This window comes from Podarcis bocagei (assembly GCF_964188305.1).
Source record: "Podarcis bocagei genome assembly, chromosome: 5".
Taxonomy (NCBI): domain Eukaryota; kingdom Metazoa; phylum Chordata; class Lepidosauria; order Squamata; family Lacertidae; genus Podarcis; species Podarcis bocagei.
This window is the reverse complement of record NC_138129.1, coordinates 10,579,536-10,597,465: the sequence shown is the minus strand read 5'-3', so window position 1 is coordinate 10,597,465 and position 17,930 is coordinate 10,579,536. Positions and strand designations below refer to the sequence as shown.

The 17,930-nt window shown below is 45.7% G+C and overlaps 1 protein-coding gene across 1 annotated transcript in view; it reads left to right on the top strand.

The window, feature by feature from the left end:
* SLCO4A1 (solute carrier organic anion transporter family member 4A1) overlaps positions 1–17,930 on the top strand; it is a 47,584-nt gene that overhangs the window by 14,344 nt on the left and 15,310 nt on the right. The window contains exons 2-5 of the mRNA XM_081196140.1: positions 3,065–4,061; positions 5,721–5,811; positions 9,757–9,878; positions 12,626–12,737. Of these exons, the coding sequence (XP_081052266.1) occupies positions 3,242–4,061; positions 5,721–5,811; positions 9,757–9,878; positions 12,626–12,737 (1,145 nt within the window). The 5' untranslated portion in view covers positions 3,065–3,241. The remainder of the gene's footprint in view (positions 1–3,064; positions 4,062–5,720; positions 5,812–9,756; positions 9,879–12,625; positions 12,738–17,930) is intronic.

Sequence of the window (17,930 nt, the reverse complement as noted above, 5' to 3'; positions counted from 1 at the left end):
GACTGCATGGGTATTGCTGTCTGTGCTTATATGTGGACTGAAAGCAACTTCATCTAAAGGCATCTTAGGGGAAGAGTTGTGGCTCAGCGTTAGAATTCCTTCTTTGTAGGGAGAAGGTCCCAGGTTCAGACTCTCACATCTCCAGGAAGGTTTGGGAGAGACTTCTGTCTGAAAGTCTGGAGAGCTGTTGCCATTCGGTGTAGACAATCCTGAGCCAGATGGACCAATCAGATGGTCTGACTTGGTGCAGAAACAGAGGTAGCTGCCTTCTACCAAGTCATTCCATTGGACCATTTAGCACACTGTTGTCTACTCTGGCTAATGCAAGACAGCTTCCTATGTTCAAAATGAGTTAGAAAGTGTGGCATTTCTGCAAACTTTTAAGCAGTATTTTAATTTGTTGTTGTTGTTTAGTCGTGTCCGACTCTTTGTGACCCCATGGACGCCAGGCACTCCTGTCTTCCTCTGCCTCCCGCAGTTTGGTCAGACTCATGTTTGTAGCTTCGAGAACACTGTCCAACCATCTCGTCCTCTGTCGTCCCCTTCTCCTTGTGCCCTCAATCTTTCCCAACACCAGGGTCTTTTCCAGGGAGTCTTCTCATGAGGTGGCCAAAGTATTGGAGCCTCAGCTTCACGATCTGTCCTTCCAGTGAGCACTCAGGGCTGATTTCCTTCAGAATGGAGAGGTTTGATCATCTTGCAGTCCATGGGACTCTCAAGAGTCTCCTCCAGCACCATAATTCAAAAGCATCAATTCTTCGGCGATCAGCCTTCTTTATGGTCCAGCTCTCACTTCCATACATCACTACTGGTTAAACCATGGCTTTAACTATATGGACCTTTGTTGGCAAGGTCATGTCTCTGCTTTTGCTCTGCTTTGCTCTGCTTTTAATTAGTATTTAATTAGTATTTTAATAAAGTCATGCAAATTACTGCAAAATATAATTGCACCCCAGTCTTGCACTGACTGCAGCTTTAAGATGGGAGAAAGAGTAAACCTATTTATTGCCAAACAGAACACTCCACAAAAGCAACCTTTTCTATTCTGAAGACAGCTTAAAAGCCCAGGAAAATGATCCATTATATATCACTTTTTTCAGAAATAACATATCCATGGAATGCATGAATTCCATCTGGGCTTCTCTTCTAAAACGTTGTCCCCCCCCCCCCCCCGAGTTTCTTTCATCCTTATCCTTTTTGCGGGGGAAGTATTGCTTCTCCTGATAGTGTCCTTGTATTACAAGTGTCCCCATAGGATTCTCGACCTATTTCAAAGGAGAAATAGAGAAACATCCTTAATGAAATGATCCTAAATATGAACTAGTTGCATAACAGCCCTACTTTCATCAGCCGGTAATGTGTGACATCCTATCTGCTTCCTACCACAACCATGTGCTGTGCACAGTTGACTATAAGGAAATCCTAGTGGATCAGATCCTACTCATGTGTAGGAGCTCCACACAGTGAGAACATCCATGGTCTGCATAGAAACCATGTGCAGTGCCCAGCTGTTGCAGAAAGTGGCTAAAAAAGTGCTAAAAGTGCTTCTTCTTCTTTGACGATCACTTGTAGCTGAGTAAGATTGTCTTCCATGAACACGGTCTTAGTCCATGAGTGACTGTGGAGGCCAATTCTAGATCCACACGTCCTTCCACAGTGGGGGCATAGGTTTCTGGGCAGGAGTTGTTCATAGTGAGGGATGCCAAGTGTGCATTCCTCTTAGCATTTTTCTTCTTTTCGTCCTGAGTTCAAGCGTCTTCAAAGACCATGACACCTTTGGTGAAGGCTGTTCTCCAACTGGAGTGCTCACAGGCCAGTATTTCCCAGTTGTCAGTGTTTATACTACATTTTTAAAGATTTGCCTTGAGAGAGTCTTTAAACCTCTTTCATTGACCACCAGTGCTATGCTTTCCATTTTTAAGTTTGGAATAGAGTAGTTGCTTTGGAAGACGATAATCAGGCATCTGCACAACATGACCAGTCCAACGATGTTGATGTTGAAGAATCATTGCTTTGACACTGGTGATCTTTGCTTCTTCCAGTACACTGGCATTAGTTCGCCTGTCTTCCCAAGTGATGTTTAAATTATTTTGGAGACACCGTTGATGGAATCTTTTGAGGAGTTGGAGATGGGGTTTTAAGTGGTCCATGTTTCACAAGCATACAGTAAAGTTGGTAGTACAATAGTTTTGTAAAGAAGCATTTTGGTTTCCCTGTGAATTTCCCGGTCCTCAAACACCCTGCACTTCAATGGGGAGAAAGCTGCACTCGCAGAGCTCAAGCGATGCTGGATTTCGGCATCAATGTCGGCCCTTGTGGAAAGATAACTGCCCAGGTAGGAAAAGTGATTGACACTTTCCAGTGTTGCACCATTGAGTTGGATTGGTTAGATTTGTTGTTGCAGGAAGTGGGTGCAATGTCTGGGGCTAAAAGTGCAACCACACCATGGCCTTACCTGTGAGAAGCACATAGAATCACATAATTGTAGATTTGGAAGAGACCCCACGAGTCACATGGTCCAACCCTCTGCAATGCACGAATCTCAACAAAATCACAATAGCTGACCAGATGTCCATGGGAAGCCAACGATCAGGACCTCAGCACAACCCCAATGGTTTCCTGCAACTGGCATTCAGAGGCATATAGCCAGGAGGCAGGGCATAGCCAACATAGCTAGTAGGCATTGTCAGCCTTATCCTCTATGAATTTGTGTAACTCTTTTTTTTACAGTGATCCAAGTTGGTGGTCACTCACTAGGTGACCTTGGGACAGTCACATACTGTGTAAAGATTCTCAGTTGCTTTTAGGTTTTCCTCCCCATTGTGTCTACATTTAAATTCTATAATATTTCTATTTCTACATGCATTTGTATTGGTTACGCTTATTACTTTTACTGTATATTGTATGTGTTTCTTTCAATATATCGTAATTTACTAATTCTTATTATTATTTTAAAAAAAGATAAAATGCATGGTTGGGAGTGTTGCTTCATGGAGGAAAACCAGGATAAAATAAATAAAATAAAAAGTGCACCTCTTCATTCCATCTGATTATCTCTTTCCAGAATGAAGCTGTTTCAGGGTCTCAGCACTGCCTTTATACCTGTCGGTGCACTTATTGCCAATTCTCCCCTTCTGAAAGCCGAGACCTCCACCCACTGTTAGAAGAACACAAGTCAGCCTGGGGAAGGGAAGGGAGAAAAAAAAGAAAAAAGCACAACACACCTCTTGGCTCCTCTTTCATGGCAATGCCTCACAACTTGGCAGGAGAAAATGGCTTCAACTTTACCCAGAAACTCATTTTCTCCAGCCCGTCCAACCCAGTGGAGAACAGCCTTACTTTTGATACGACAAGTCCCAAGGAATCTTGCAACACTTCTGAGAGCAATGGCACTTTATACTCCAGCGCAAACAGCCCTTCAGACTCCTGCATTAAACCCCTCTGTGACGAGGGACCCGAAAACAAGAGCCAGTTCAGCAAAGGCATTAAATACGTCTCCTCAGAAGGGGAAGTGCTGGTTTGCGGATGGGGAGCCTTCACGCCAAGTTGTTTACAGTTCTTCAACACGCCCAAGGGGGTCTTGTTCTTCCTCTGCGTGGCTTCTTTCCTTCAGGGGATGACCGTGAACGGCTTCATTAATACAGTCATCACCTCCATAGAGCGGCGGTTTGATCTCCGGAGCTACGAGAGCGGGCTGATTGCCAGCTCTTATGACATCGCTGCCTGTGTCTGCTTGACGTTTGTCAGTTACTTTGGGGGGAATGGGCACAAACCACGGTGGCTGGGGTGGGGGGTGTTGATCATGGGCATTGGGTCGGTCATCTTTGCGCTGCCCCAGTTCACCACCAGCCAATACGAAGTACATTTCTCGGAGGAGATTGGCATGTGCTCCTCCAATCAGAGCGTGGGGTGCACAGAAAGCGTCTCCAGCCTCTCCAGTTACCGATTTGTCTTCATGCTCGGACAGTTCCTTCACGGGATCGGAGCAACGCCATTATACACTCTTGGAGTGACCTATTTGGATGAAAATGTCAAGTCCAACTATTCCCCCGTGTATATCGGTAAGTGTCAGGCTTCAGGGAATCAGCTTCCTCCCTCCGTGCCAGTAGATAGGCAGAACAAAGGGAAAGGAGTCTTCTTACCAGTTAGAAACTTTAATAATCACAGCCAGAGAACAAAGAACCCATCTCCAAGAAAGTGCAGTGCTCCCAATTAAGAATCCCACCCTTTTACGTCCCTATGAATACATGTCACTGCTGCGTCTTGTAATCTGAGCTTGTCCCCTCTGTGATTTGTGTCCTTTCTTTTCTGCCACTTTCTCAGCTCTTCTTGACCTTGGGGAGAGCGGATGAATGCTTTCCAGAGACAGGGGATCTGTTAACCCTCTCTCTCCCAGTGTTTCATCTCCTAGCTGTTCCCCATCCAGTATTTCCCAGCTACTGCCTTCTGAAACTGTGCCCCTCTGCAAACCACTGTTCCAAATCTATACTGTCCTCCTGCTCCTGGGAAGATTCAGGAACAGGGGGAGGGGGAGGCTCCCACCATTCCTCCTCAGTACAGCCCTCCTCTGTCATGGAGGGCATGTTGGTGTTGCTTTCTCCTTCCCATACACCTGCCCCATTGGATAGATTTGGAGGGTAGGATAAGATATTGGTTATTATTTATCCTTATATTGCCTCCTTGTACAAGAGCACCAGCTGTCTAGCAGACTACATCCTTAGCTCCACAAGGCAAGCCTGATCCTTACAGCATTGTCACACAATGCTCTTTCCCGCCCCATCTCAATGAATTATAGTACACACAAAAGGAAGCATTAGTCACAGGTGTAGCAATTAGCCAGCTTGAGTGCTGAAGAGCTGTGCAATGCAAAGGAGTTAATGAGTTCTCCCTCTGCGACTGCCTGCGTATCATTCATCAGCCACAAAATGGAATCAAGAAACATCCCTCCTCTTGTCATCTACAGAAGGGGTAAGCCCTAAGATTTATTCAGGCACAGTGAATTAATTGAAGTCCTATTATTATTATTTCTACTACTAATACTACCATTAATTTTATAATTGCCTTCTAAGCCACCATCTCAGTGCAATTTGCACAGAGGATTATTAAGTCTTAAATTCAGTTCTCCACATTTCAATTTCTGTTTGCAATTTTATTTTATTTTTAAAAAAGCAAGTCTTCATGAGAATTCATCAGCATTTGAGTGCAAAATTCTCCAAACGTGCGTCTTTGTATGCAATTTTCACATTTCCCTCTGAAACAATACATTTTTATGTGATTTTTCACACTTTAACACAGGATATGCATTTTTGGATACATTGCTTGGTTGGAGAACTGCCAAAGTTGGAGCAGTCTGAATTTCAAAGGATGGCTGTGTTTCATTTCTCGTACTGTTTCAGAGAGTGAGAATTACACAGATTTGCCTTTAAATGCAATCTGAATCAAATTTCTCCTCCATCTCCGGACCCACCTATGGCAAAAATTAATAAGTGAACAGCACTTAAGCTTTCCCTTTGCAGTACTAATGTGGGCGAACGAACATCTGTTCCCCAGTGATAGCAAGAGAATGTTGGGAACTTGGAGAAACTGATGGTACATCTGCAATGAATTCCCTCCCCCCTCCCAAAAAAAAATCTGAACTTCGGCAAAACTTTAGAATTCAGAACTGACTTTTTGAACTTTGAACTTTTTCAAGTGTCTCTCTTGACATCTTTCTTTTTCAGCTATTTTCTACACTGCTGCCATATTGGGTCCTGCAGCTGGCTATCTGGTTGGAGGGATCTTTCTGAACATTTACACTGAAATCGGAAGACAGTAAGTTTAGCATTCTTTATCTTGGACACAGCAAATTCTTGTTAAACCTTTTACCTAGGTTTTTGGTTTTTTTAAAAGTAAAGACACAGGCGATCTGCTCTTATCCTGCTGAACTCAAAAACAGGCTTCAAACATGAAATGTAGCTCAACTCCAGCATTTCCAGAAAATCACTTCACACGTTATACGTAAGTCCAAGTATCATGAAGGTCCTGTCATGCATCTTAGCTCAGCTGATAGATCATGAGATTCTTAATCTCAGAGTCATGGGTTTGAGCCCACATTTGGCAAAAGTTTCCTGCACTGCAAGGGGTTGGGACTAGATAACCCTCGTGATCATTTCGAACCTTCCAATTCTATGATCAGCTTCAATTGGCTGCATCTTTCTAGCCCCAGTAGATGATAGCCCCATAGCGGCGATGGCTGTGCTCTTCCTCAACTGCTGATTTTATTTATTTTAATAATTAAATATTAGCTTCTCGCTGCAAGTGCATAAGAACGGTGAAGGCCTCTATCATCAGTCTCACAAAGCTCCAACGACATTCATTCAGAATTTTAGCCCATTCACTTCTGATGACTTGGACCATATTGAAGCATGCATAGCTTTAAACAAACAAACAAACAAACAAACAAACAAACAAACAAACAAACAAATAAATAAATAAATTCTTATTTATATCCCGCCCTCCCCAGCCGAAGCCTGGCTCAGAGCGGCTAACAACAGTAAAAGTAACACAGTTTACATAAAATCATAATCAATTAATTGAAGTACATTCTAAAATCAATTCATACTAAAATCAATTCGGAATCAAATTAATGGCAACCATTGGGCTAGAGTTCTATGAGGATTGCCAAAGGATAATCAGACTGTGCCTTGGCCAAAGGCCTGGCGGAACAGCTCCGTCTTGCAGGCCCTGCGGAAAGGTGTCAAGTCCCGCAGGGCCCTGGTCTCTTGTGACAGAGCATTCCACCAGATCGGGGCCACAGCCGAAAAAAACCCTGGCTCTGGTTGAGGCCAGCCTAACCTCCCTGTGGCCCGGGAACTCCAACATGTTTTTGTTTGAAGAGTGTAAGGTCCTCTGTGGGACATACCAGGAGAGGCGGTCCCGTAGGTATGAAGGTCCTAGGCTGTATAGGGCTTTTAAAAGAGGATGAAGTTATCAATGGCTACCAGTCCTGCTGGCTATGTTCTGTCTCCACTGTTGGGGACAACATGCCTCTGAATCCTAGTTGCTGAGAATCACAAGTAGGGAGAAGGTGTTGTTGCTTCCCAGAGGCTTCTGGCTGGCCAATGTGACAACAGAGTGCTGGATTAGATGGGTCTTTGGCCTGATCCAGCAAGGTTCTCCTGATGCTCTTATTATATTCCATGTAGAAAGTCTCAGGTTCAGTCTTTGGACCAGGCAGGGCTGGAGACAGCACCCTAGAACCAGTAACTAGAAGTTGGGGATAAAAAGGAATCCAGAGCATTGGGTAAGCCAGGTGGCAGAACAGGAGAACATCACGGCTGGAGAGACATCAGGATAATCAGGTAAACCAGGATCAAAAACATCACAGTTCAGGTACACTCCAGGTACTATGGCATCCTAACCATTACAGTACAACTGTGGTACTAGATGCTGAAGATGAGGCCATATTTGCATGGCAGAACAGATGACTTGAATGTGGAAGGTCACATGTGATTTCCCGCTGGTAGGGCTGGGAGGGAAAAACTTCTGCCCACGCCCTGGACAGCCACCAACCATAACATTAGACGATAATGGTCTAGATAATGGTCTAATCGGCTCTGGATCCATTCCAGTCCAGCTTCCGCACTGGTCATGGGACCGAGACGCCTCTGGTCGCCCTAACAGATGATCTCCGGAGGTAGCTGGATCAAGGCGGGTCGGGGCTGCTGATTCTTCTAGATCTGTCAGCAGCCTTCGTCATGGTCGATCACGAACTCCTGGACCACCGCCTTGCCAACGTGGGGATCCAGGGCACAGTCCTTCAATGGCTGCGCTCGTTTCTCTCTGGTTGGGGACAGAGGGTGGCGCTTGGGGGGGAATTGTCATCGTGCCACTCCTTGGTGTGTGGAGTGCCTCAGGGTGTGATACTCTCCCCGATGCTTTTCAACATCTTTATGTGCCCCCTCACCCAGCTTGTCTGGAGTTTTGGGCTGTGTTGCCATCAGTATGCTGATGACACCCAACTCTATCTGTTGATGGATGGCCATCCTGACTCAGCCCCAGACACACTGATCACACGTTTGGAAGCTGTGGCTGGATGGTTACGTGAGAGTCGGTTGAAGTTAAATCCTTCGAAGACAGAGGTCCTTTGGCTGGGAAGGGACTATATGGGATTGAGGGGGCAACTCCCATCTCTTGCAGGGGTGCAATTAGTGCCAGCACCATCCGTTAAGAGTTTGGGTGTAATCTTTGACACCTCCCTTTCCATGGAGGAGCAGATTGCAGCTACAACAAAGGCGACATTTTTTTATCTCCGCCAAGCTAAGCAGTTGGCTCCTTACCTCTCTCGCCCTGACCTAGCCACTGTGATCCACGCGACGGTCACCTCCAGACCGGATTATTGTAACTTGCTCTACGTGGGGCTGCCCTTGAGACTGACCCAGAAACTCCAGTGGGTGCAGAATGCCGTGGCAAGACTCCTTACGGGATCCTCGCTGCGAGATCACATTCACCCGGTTCTATACCAGCTGCACTGGCTCCCGGTGGGATACAGGATCAGGTTTAAGGTGCTGGTTTTAACCTTTAAAGCCCTATACGGCCTAGGACCCTAGGACCTATGGGACTGACTCTCCTGGTATGTCCCACAGAGGAACTTATGGTCTTCAAACAAAAACATCCTGAAGGTCCCAGGCCACAGAGAGGTTAGGCTGGCCTCAACTAGAGCCAGGGTGTGGCTCCAATCTGGTGGAACGCTCTGTCACAAGAGACTAGGGCCCTGCGGGACTTGACATCTTTCCACAGGGCCTGCAAGACAGAGCTGTTCCACCAGGCCTTTGGTCAGGGCACAGCCTGACTCCCTCCTTTGGCAATCTTCACAGAACTTTAGCCTAATGGTTGCCAGCAATTTGAGTTGAATTAATTTTAATGAAATGATTTTAGAATGTTGTATTATTTGATTGTTGTTAGCCGCCCTGAGCCCGGCTTCACCTGGGGAGGGCGGGATATAAATAAAATTTATTATTATTATTATTATTATTATTATTATTATTATTATTATTATTATTATTATGTGACCAAACGGTTCCTTTTGGAAGGTTTATCTGTTCATGGTTGTTTCTACCTGGAAGTCCCATGCAAAAGAATTATGTTCAACATAAGGGTGATTTAAGGGTTCTCTCTGGGGTCAAGGGAACCTTTGGGAAGGCAGAAGGATAATGCCTTGCTATTTTTCAGGAGCGCTTTTATCTCTGGCCAAAGCACTGCTCACGGAGTGATTACTGCAGCAATAAGCAATTAAGTGGTCCTATGAATTAAGGGCATATTCCAAATGCACAGATAATTTTGGTTAAAAGAAAGGGAGGCCGTTTGACCTGTACTGATAATTTTGCTAAAGCTATTGGCAGATATTAAAAACTCTGCTCACTCGCTCTGTTTTGGTATTTTGATCTTGCGTAGAAACTTTCATCTTACATTATTTTAAGCAGCTGAGCCTGCAATCTATTAATCTTGAATCCCAGAGTGGGCCTTTGAGCCTTGACGTGAGCCCAGCCTGCTAAATTCCAACTCAAGTGGAATTCAGGTTCATTTTTAATCATTGCAAGATGCTTCCCTCACCTCCAAAAGTCTGCACCAGTCTGGGAAGTAGGGGCACTATGACATCGTCATAAGCTTTTTGTCTAGATCATCCCTGGCTTGTTCTTGGCTGACGTCAGTTTGTCAGAATACGGGAAGAGAATTTTCATAAACGAGTAACCTTCCTCCTCTGCCCTTTACCTGCAGAATTGATCTTACACCGGACAATACTCTGTGGGTTGGAGCTTGGTGGATTGGATTCCTGGGTGCCGGGGCTGGATCCCTTTTGATCTCGATCCCCATCTTGGGGTACCCTCATCGCCTGCCAGGTAGGTCAAGAGTGTCCCAACTAAACTCATTTTGCAGCACAGCAGTCCTTGCCCTTCTCAAGAGAGTGGAGGGCTGCCAAGTGGCAGGGATACTAATACTGTACCCCTCCTGTCCTGATAAGGAGCAGGAGAGGCCATAGCATAGCATTGGTGCACCTGCTTTGCATGCAGAAAACCCCAGGTTCAGTTCCATGGCATCTCCAGGTAGGGCTGGGAAAGTCCCCAGCCTGAAACTTTAGAGAGCCAGTGTAGGCAATACTGAACTTCATGGACAAAAAAAGTGGCCCAGAATAAGGCAGTTTCCCATGATGTTCTTAAGAATGTGGTCAGATTCTCTTTCAGCATGTGGCTGGGCAATACAGATAGGCAGCATAACGAATGGTAAGGCTTGGGAAATAGTTCATTCTGCTTAGGTAAAGGTAAAGGTACCCCTGCCCGAACGGGCCAGTCTTGACAGACTCTGGGGTTTGTGCGCCCATCTCACATCTATTGGCCGGGGGCCAGCGCTGTCCGGAGACACTTCCGGGTCACGTGGCCAGCGTGACAAAGCTGCATCTGGCGAGCCAGCGCAGCACACGGAACGCCGTTTACCTTCCCGCTGGTAAGCGGTACCTATTTATCTACTTGCCCCCGGGGGTGCTTTCGAACTGCTAGGTTGGCAGGCGCTGGGACCGAGCAGCGGGAGCGCACCCCGCCGCGGGGATTCGAACCGCCGACCTTTCGATCGGCAAGCCCTAGGCGCTGAGGCTTTAGCCCACAGCGCCACCCGCGTCCCTTCATTCTGCTTACCAATCTGTTAATCAAAATACAAAATAACCAGTGGTCTTGTTTGTACGTTATGCTCCACCAAACCATGGCCTAGCACGGATGTACCAGCTAGCTGGCAGCGGACCGACTGAATCCTGGAGCCCTGGGAGACAAATAGGGAAAGGAAACAGAATTTGCAGAACAGCGTGCCTTTGTTAATCTGCCATTGTTATGCCCTGTGTGTTATCATTTGAACCTCGGTCATGCTGTGCATATTTGCCTGTGGAGGGGGAGAAATGAAAGCAATGCAAATTCTCTCCCCCGCATCTTCCTCCTCCGGCGTCTCTTTTGCTCAGTTGCCTTCCTTCCCCTCTCAGGCCTTGTCCCAAATCACTTTGAAACAAGCTGACGAGCTTTTTGCAACTTGCTTGATGACACACACATGGTGTCCTAAGATTCCCTCACCCTCCCTTTTCATTGTGCGATACTTTTGGATAGCCAAGCTCAGAGCAGACAAGGCACTGAAATTCTCCGCTCAGCCTCTGGATCAGGCCTGCTGCTGCCTTTTATGTCATTTCCCCCCTGCTCACCTCCTTCTGATGTGTCAACTGACCTTCTCTTGGTCTGTTGGAGTTGCGGATAATGTTTCATGCACTGAACTCTACACGGGAGGGTTGGTATCTTGCTGCTGAGCACATGATTTGCATGTAAAAGGGTCCCAGGGTTCAATTCCTGACATTCGCAAGCAGAGCTAGGAAATACCTTTGTCTAGAGAGCCTTTGCCACTGCTGGTTGGTGTAAGGTGGAAACTCTGTGGCCTTCCATGAGTTGGTGGCACGCCTGTGCAGGCAGCAAAACCAGGACATTGATTGGGCCTCTGTTGGGCCACCATAGATAGCTGATGACTTGTGGCCCAATCCTATCCTGTGAGCAGTGGTGGACCTACATTTTTGTGGCCCCGAAGCTTGAAGTGTCATGGGGGCCTCTTTACGACCAACAATGAGGTCTGGGTAACCACTGTTACCTGCTTCAGTGGGGTTGTTCCATAACAGATCAGCACACCTTTACAACATCTGTGCTACTGACTCTCAAACTTTGAGATTGCAGACCCTCCAACAGTCCCTATTTTCCAGGGACAGTCCCAGATTCACAGAAGGCATCCCGGTTTCTGATCTGTTCCCATAATGTCCCGCTTTGCCTTAGGATGTCCTTCCTTTCATCAGAAAAATGTTGGAGGGTATGGTAGGACATCTCTATTTTCATCAGAGAAATCTTGGAGGGTATGGAGTTATGTGACCCTCAAGCCAAGGAGATAAGTAACTATACAACTTTTAGAAGACATCTGAAGGCAGCCCTATATAGGGAAGGGTTTTAAAAATGTTTAATGTTTTTGAATATGTTGGAAGCTACCCAGAGCTGCTGGGGCAACCCAATCAGATGGGTGGGGTATAAATAATAAAATTATTATTATTATGGAATAGGAAGTCCTTATTTTCATCAGAGAAATCTTGGAGGGTATGGGATTGTGGAAATATATGCAACAAAAAAATAAATGAATTCGGGTCGTGCCACTCAAATTGGGTCTGCTAGACCCCAGAATTTTAAGCAATGTGAACTAAAATTGCTTCTGCAGCCCTGAAGCTTAAACTTCATTATTTCCATAGGAGACCCTTCCCTGACTGTGAGGTAGGCAACACTGGGAGATAGTGACTAGCCCATGGCCTCTCAGTGATATTCATGGGCAAGTGTGGATTTGAACGCTATTCTCCCCTGTCCCAGATGCATATTCTAGCCAAGGACACTACACAGGCTCAAAAGGCACGGAGATCAGAGGTCAGAACTGGCAAGCAGGTTGATATTTGGAAAGGGGACACAGGGCACTCTGTACAACCCCCAGCCATTTGAACACTGCATGGAGGATGTTTCTGAATTGGGACGAGCCCCCAGGCTGGCCAAATCCCCCGGCTGCAAGGTGCACACTGAATTTTGTATGTTTTCAGGTTCTCAGCGCTACATAGTCATGAGAGTTTCAGAGGCCCATCAGCTGAAAGACGGCAGCCACAAAACAGCCTCAGATCCTGACTTTGGGAAGACGGTTAAAGACCTGCCACGGTGAGAACTTCTTGTACCTGTCATTCAGATAACTGTGTATTTTATTGGGGGAGGGAGTGTTTTCTTAACAATTTATTTCTTAACTGTCTTTAAACTCTGCAACAGCCTTGCTCCTTCCTCCTGGATCTTCAACCACAAACAAGTAAATGTTCTCCCACATTGTGGTGCGGGAGTTGTGGGGAATAAATTTGATTCACTTCACAAGAGGGCAGCAGGCTCCCTCTCTGTGCTTTTGGCCAACACGTGAAGTGATTTGACGTCCATACTAGTCTAAGGGCACAGATCCTGGCCCAATTGAGACTCCCCCCTTGCATGGAACAGCTGTGATGCCAGACAGTGCAGTCAAGCTTATAAAGTAACAAGATGGTCTCTTCTACAGATCTCAGCATCCAAGAGGGTCTGTAGGCAGGAGATGGTCTTTTAGATGTTTGGATCCTGAGTCCTTCAGAGGACTGTCCTCTGTGAAGTAGGGTTCATGACCACCTTAGTTGACTAGATTTCTCCCCCATCCCCATGTGATCAGGGTAGAATCATTACTACATGATGTTGTTTACACCCACATTTCCAATGCACTGCTAAATGTTCTTATGCACCTCATGTGTTTTATTATTCATTTATTTTGAATGATGCCTAAACTGTTTAATCGAAGCTCAGTCAGTAGAGCAGGAGACTCTCCATCTCAGAGCTAAAACTCGCAGTAACTATATTAAAATGTGCACAAAATAATTCTCATTCAAACGCAGATAAGTAAAAATATAGGCAACAGCAGTCTATGCCTTGGTAGGCCTGCTGAAATAAATAATAATAGAGGATAATAAAGGATGCCGGTGGACTTAAGCAGCCATAAGTCTCCTCTGGCGTGTGGCCCACCTGGGTTGGTTGCCAGGCAATTTGTATGTATTATGCAGAAAGAGTATCCTGAAGAAATTTCAGCCTAGTTATTGAGTGAAATTCTTGACTTGGTGCCACTTTCCAAGATTATGGCTCAGTTCTTCTATAAGGAAATTAAATTCAGAAATAGCATTTAAATGCTGGTCGGCGTATGACCCAAACAACAGAGATGCAAAATAGAAGCCGAGAACTCAAGAGTTTGCTTTACTTTTCACTCCAGGTGCTTATCTTCAAGTGCTTATCCACCCATGATTTACAGGCCTTCTAGCTTCAGGGAGCCTTCCCTCAGAATAAAAACGACACAGCACAAAAGGAAAGGGGGCAGGGAAGGAAAAGGAAAACAGCAAACTCAGGGTGGAATTCAACATAGCACTAAGGTATTGTGCTGCCAGCACAAACGTTTCTGCTTGGCTGATGGGGTGATCTCCCCTCCCGCCCCCCTCCCTGTGCTATGTTCTGGGGTTTTTCCAGAGTTGATTTGGGGGAGCCATGGGGGTGCATGGAGGAAGGGGAGGGTGTGGAAGGCCCCATTGCACTACTGAGACAGGTAAACGGCGTTTCCGTGTGTTGCTCTGGTTTGCCAGATGCGGCTTACTTATGCTGGCCACATGACCCAGAAGCTGTACGCCGGCTCCCTCAGCCAATAAAGCAAGATGAGCTCCGCAACCCCAGAGTCAGTCATGACTGGACCTAATGGTCAGGGGTCCCTTTACCTTTACCTTTATAGCAAAGCCTGCAGAAATAGTTTCTGCTCCCTGGTTTCCAACAGACAACTGTTTGACCACCGTGAGAGCAGTTTGCTAGACTAGCTGGGCCCGATCCACCAGGCTCTTCTTATTTTCTTACGCACTCCTCTGATCGACATATTTCTGGTGTTGCTAATTTCTTTTTCCTAAATTCATATAGAATGGAAACATTGCAAAGCACTGTCCCCCGCAAAGCACAACAAATTGAATGAAATCTGGTGCAAGCAAGTCTTGTTCTCAAAGTAACATTTAAGAACAAGATTAGCTTTCTGTGGATTTTGCTGGTTAAGAGACATGTAATTCTCACTAACTGTTGTGTTCCTGAACCACATGCCTCTCTGAGAAAACACCCGGGGAGAGAGGATAGTTCAACAGTTGTTGTTACAGAACATCATCAAAAAGGATCAGAGAAGGTCAGCCTCTTCTCAGCTGTTTCTCAGTCGATAACCGAAAACTTGACACTATCTTTCATTTTCCTGCATCTGGTGTTTACTGAAGATGATGAAGATGAAACAGAAGGGAGTCAGTGTTGCATTTTTATAAATTAACTAGTGGCTGCCACCTCTGCTTTGTTGTTCTCCAACCCTAACTACCCCTGGCTTCATGCAAATGCAGAATTCTGATGAGATGCTACAAATTTTCCAATGGGAGCTGCGTGGTGACAGCCTTACATGTGTATTTATATAGGAAGAAAGCAATAGTTATGACCTAGCCTGCTGGGGCTGATGGGGGGCTGTAGTCCAAAATATCTAGAGGCTCCCAGGTTGGTGAAAGCCAATTCACCATAACTAGTTCTACAAATTGTTCCCATGAAAATTAGAACGACTTTAAAGTTCTGGATTGCATGGGTTGTGTCCCAAGACAGTTAAAGTTTGTAATCAAATAATTGTTCCATGCTTCAAAACAATGCCATTTTTGCAGACCATGGGTTGGTAGGGCTGCCATATGCCCAGTTTTTCCCAGACACGTCCAGAAATTTGGCCAGAAAATCTTGTCCCGGTGAATTTTTGGCAAATCAGCAAAATGTCTGGGGAAACCCAGATGTAAGAAGGAGGAGGAGGAGGAGGAGGAGGAGGGTTTGGATTTGATTTCCCACTTTATCACTACCCTAAGGAGTCTCAAAGCAGCTAACATTCTCCTTTCCCTTCCTCCCCCACAACAAACACTCTGTGAGGTGAGTGAGGCTGAGAGACTTCAGAGAAGTGTGACTAGCCCAAGGTCTCCCAGCAGCTGCATGTGGAGGAGCGGGGAATCGAACCCGGTTCACCAGATTACGAGGCCACCGCTCTTAACCACTACACTCACACTGGCAAGAGGATGATGATGATGATGATTATATCATTTAAAAATTTTAAAAAGGCCAAAAAGGGAGTGGGGAAACAGCTCAACAGCTTTGTCCAGATTTTGGGAATATGGCAACCCTATGTGTTGGTCCTACTATGAAGGAATGCAAAGCATTGCTCTACATTAGGCATGGCCAGTGTGGTGCCCCTGGGCACACGGTGGCCACCCCTGTCTCTTCTCCACCTCACTGAAATTATGTTTGAATCAAGCATCCTATTGTAGCCAAAGGAATGCAGTGGTACCTCAGGTTACAGACACTTCAGGTTACTGACTCCGCTAACCCAGAAATAGTACCTCGGGTTAAGAACTTTGCTTCACGATGAGAACAGAAATTGTGCGGTGGCAGCATGGCGGCAGCAGGAGGCCCCATTAGCTAAAGTGGTACCTCAGGTTAAGAACAGTTTCAGGTTAAGAATGGACCTCCAAAACGAATTAAGTTCTTAACCTGAGGTACCACTGTAGCTTGCAGTTTGTTCTGAGTTGTGGTGTAGTGTAGCACCAATGACAGTTACTGTGGCTTTCAAGTGTGTTCCCAAAGACTGGTAGACCTGGCTCTACCTACAGCCATGGACCAGCTTGCCAGCAACATCTTCCTCCATCCTTTTCTAAGCACTTCTCAGAAGGCAGAGCTAGACACACCTGTATTCCAAGGAGTCGACACTCATCACATCAGTGCAGTGGTTCAGTATGAGTTATAGTGATGGCTCAAAAGCCAGGAGACCTCATCCCATGGATCAGGTTGCCGATACTACTGTTGGGATTTCATTCCTCCGTTGCTGGATGTGTGATTGTTTTCACCACATGTCTGTGTTGACATTCCATACTGTTGGAGTTATGAGAACGGAAGTTCAGTTACACTGTTCCGTTATGTTGTACTATTGCTTTTAGTCTGTTTTCTCTCTCGGAGAAGAAGAAGGAAAGAGGAGCCATTTTCCTTTGTTCTGTAACACTTGTATATACAGTGGTACCTCGGGTTAAGAACGTAATTCGTTCTGGAGGTCCATTCTTAACCTGAAACTGTTCTTAACCTGAAGCACCACTTTAGCTAATGGGGCCTCCCACTGTTGCCGCGCCGCCAGAGCACGATTTCTGTTCACATCCTGAAGCAAAGTTCTTAACCGGAGGTACTATTTCTGGGTTAGCGGAGTCTGTAACCTGAAGCATCTGTAACCTGAAACATCTGTAACCCGAGGTACCACTGTACAGTGGTACCTTGAGTTACAAATGCTTCAGGTTACAAACTCCACTAACCTGGAAGAGTTACCTCAAATTGAGAACTTTGCCCCAGGATGAGAACAGAAATTGTGTGCCGGCAGTGCAGCGTCAGCAGGAGGCCCCATTAGTGAAAGCACGCCACTAGTTAATAACAGTTTCAAGTTAAGAACAGACCTCCGGAACGAATCAAGTTTGTAACTAGAGGTACCACTGTAATAAAGTAACTTAGATTCCACACCCCAAATGCCTAGCTTCTGCTTGGACTCTGCTATCAGATTGGGTACATATATCTTCGGATATATGTCACAGAAGCGCATCAGGAAAGAGTGATGAATCATTCCAAGGGTCACTTGTGGGGGAGAACGCAGCAACAACTACAAGTCTTCCCTGGACTGCAACTGTGCTGTCAGTTTCATTGCAAAGGGGCAAAGGACTTCATAAAGTTGTATAACATAGAGATTCAACTTGGTGCAGAAGAAATCCTGTTGAATTTGGTTGCTCTTCATATCCGAGAGAGGGATAGATAATTGGGACCATCTTAGTTCCCCAAGGCCTTTTCTGTACCCAGGAGAAAGACTCACAGCTGGAATCACTTTCTGGAGAAAAATACAGAAATAATTGCCACATGTCATATATGCTAAAATATCTTTCGACACCCGTCCTGCAGAGGGCTTATTCACATGTCCAGTTCCTGGGTACTATTTAATTATTTGGTGCTTATTTCCACATGTATTAATGTCAGTGTTCTGTGTTTTTCCATCTAGTTTTCTTTAAATTGGGGGTGGGGAACCTTTTTTGGAGGGGAATAAAGGGCCAATTTTCCTGGATTAAAAGCTGTTGGGGCCACATTCCAGTTGTCAGAATGGGTGGGGGCAGTTGCAAACACAACCATATACCTTTATGCCAACCACAAGTTCATGCAGAAAACAATTTCCATGGAAACAGAGACATCTATTTAATTCTCAGTAAATCCACTTAAGTTTCAGCTTCCATTTTC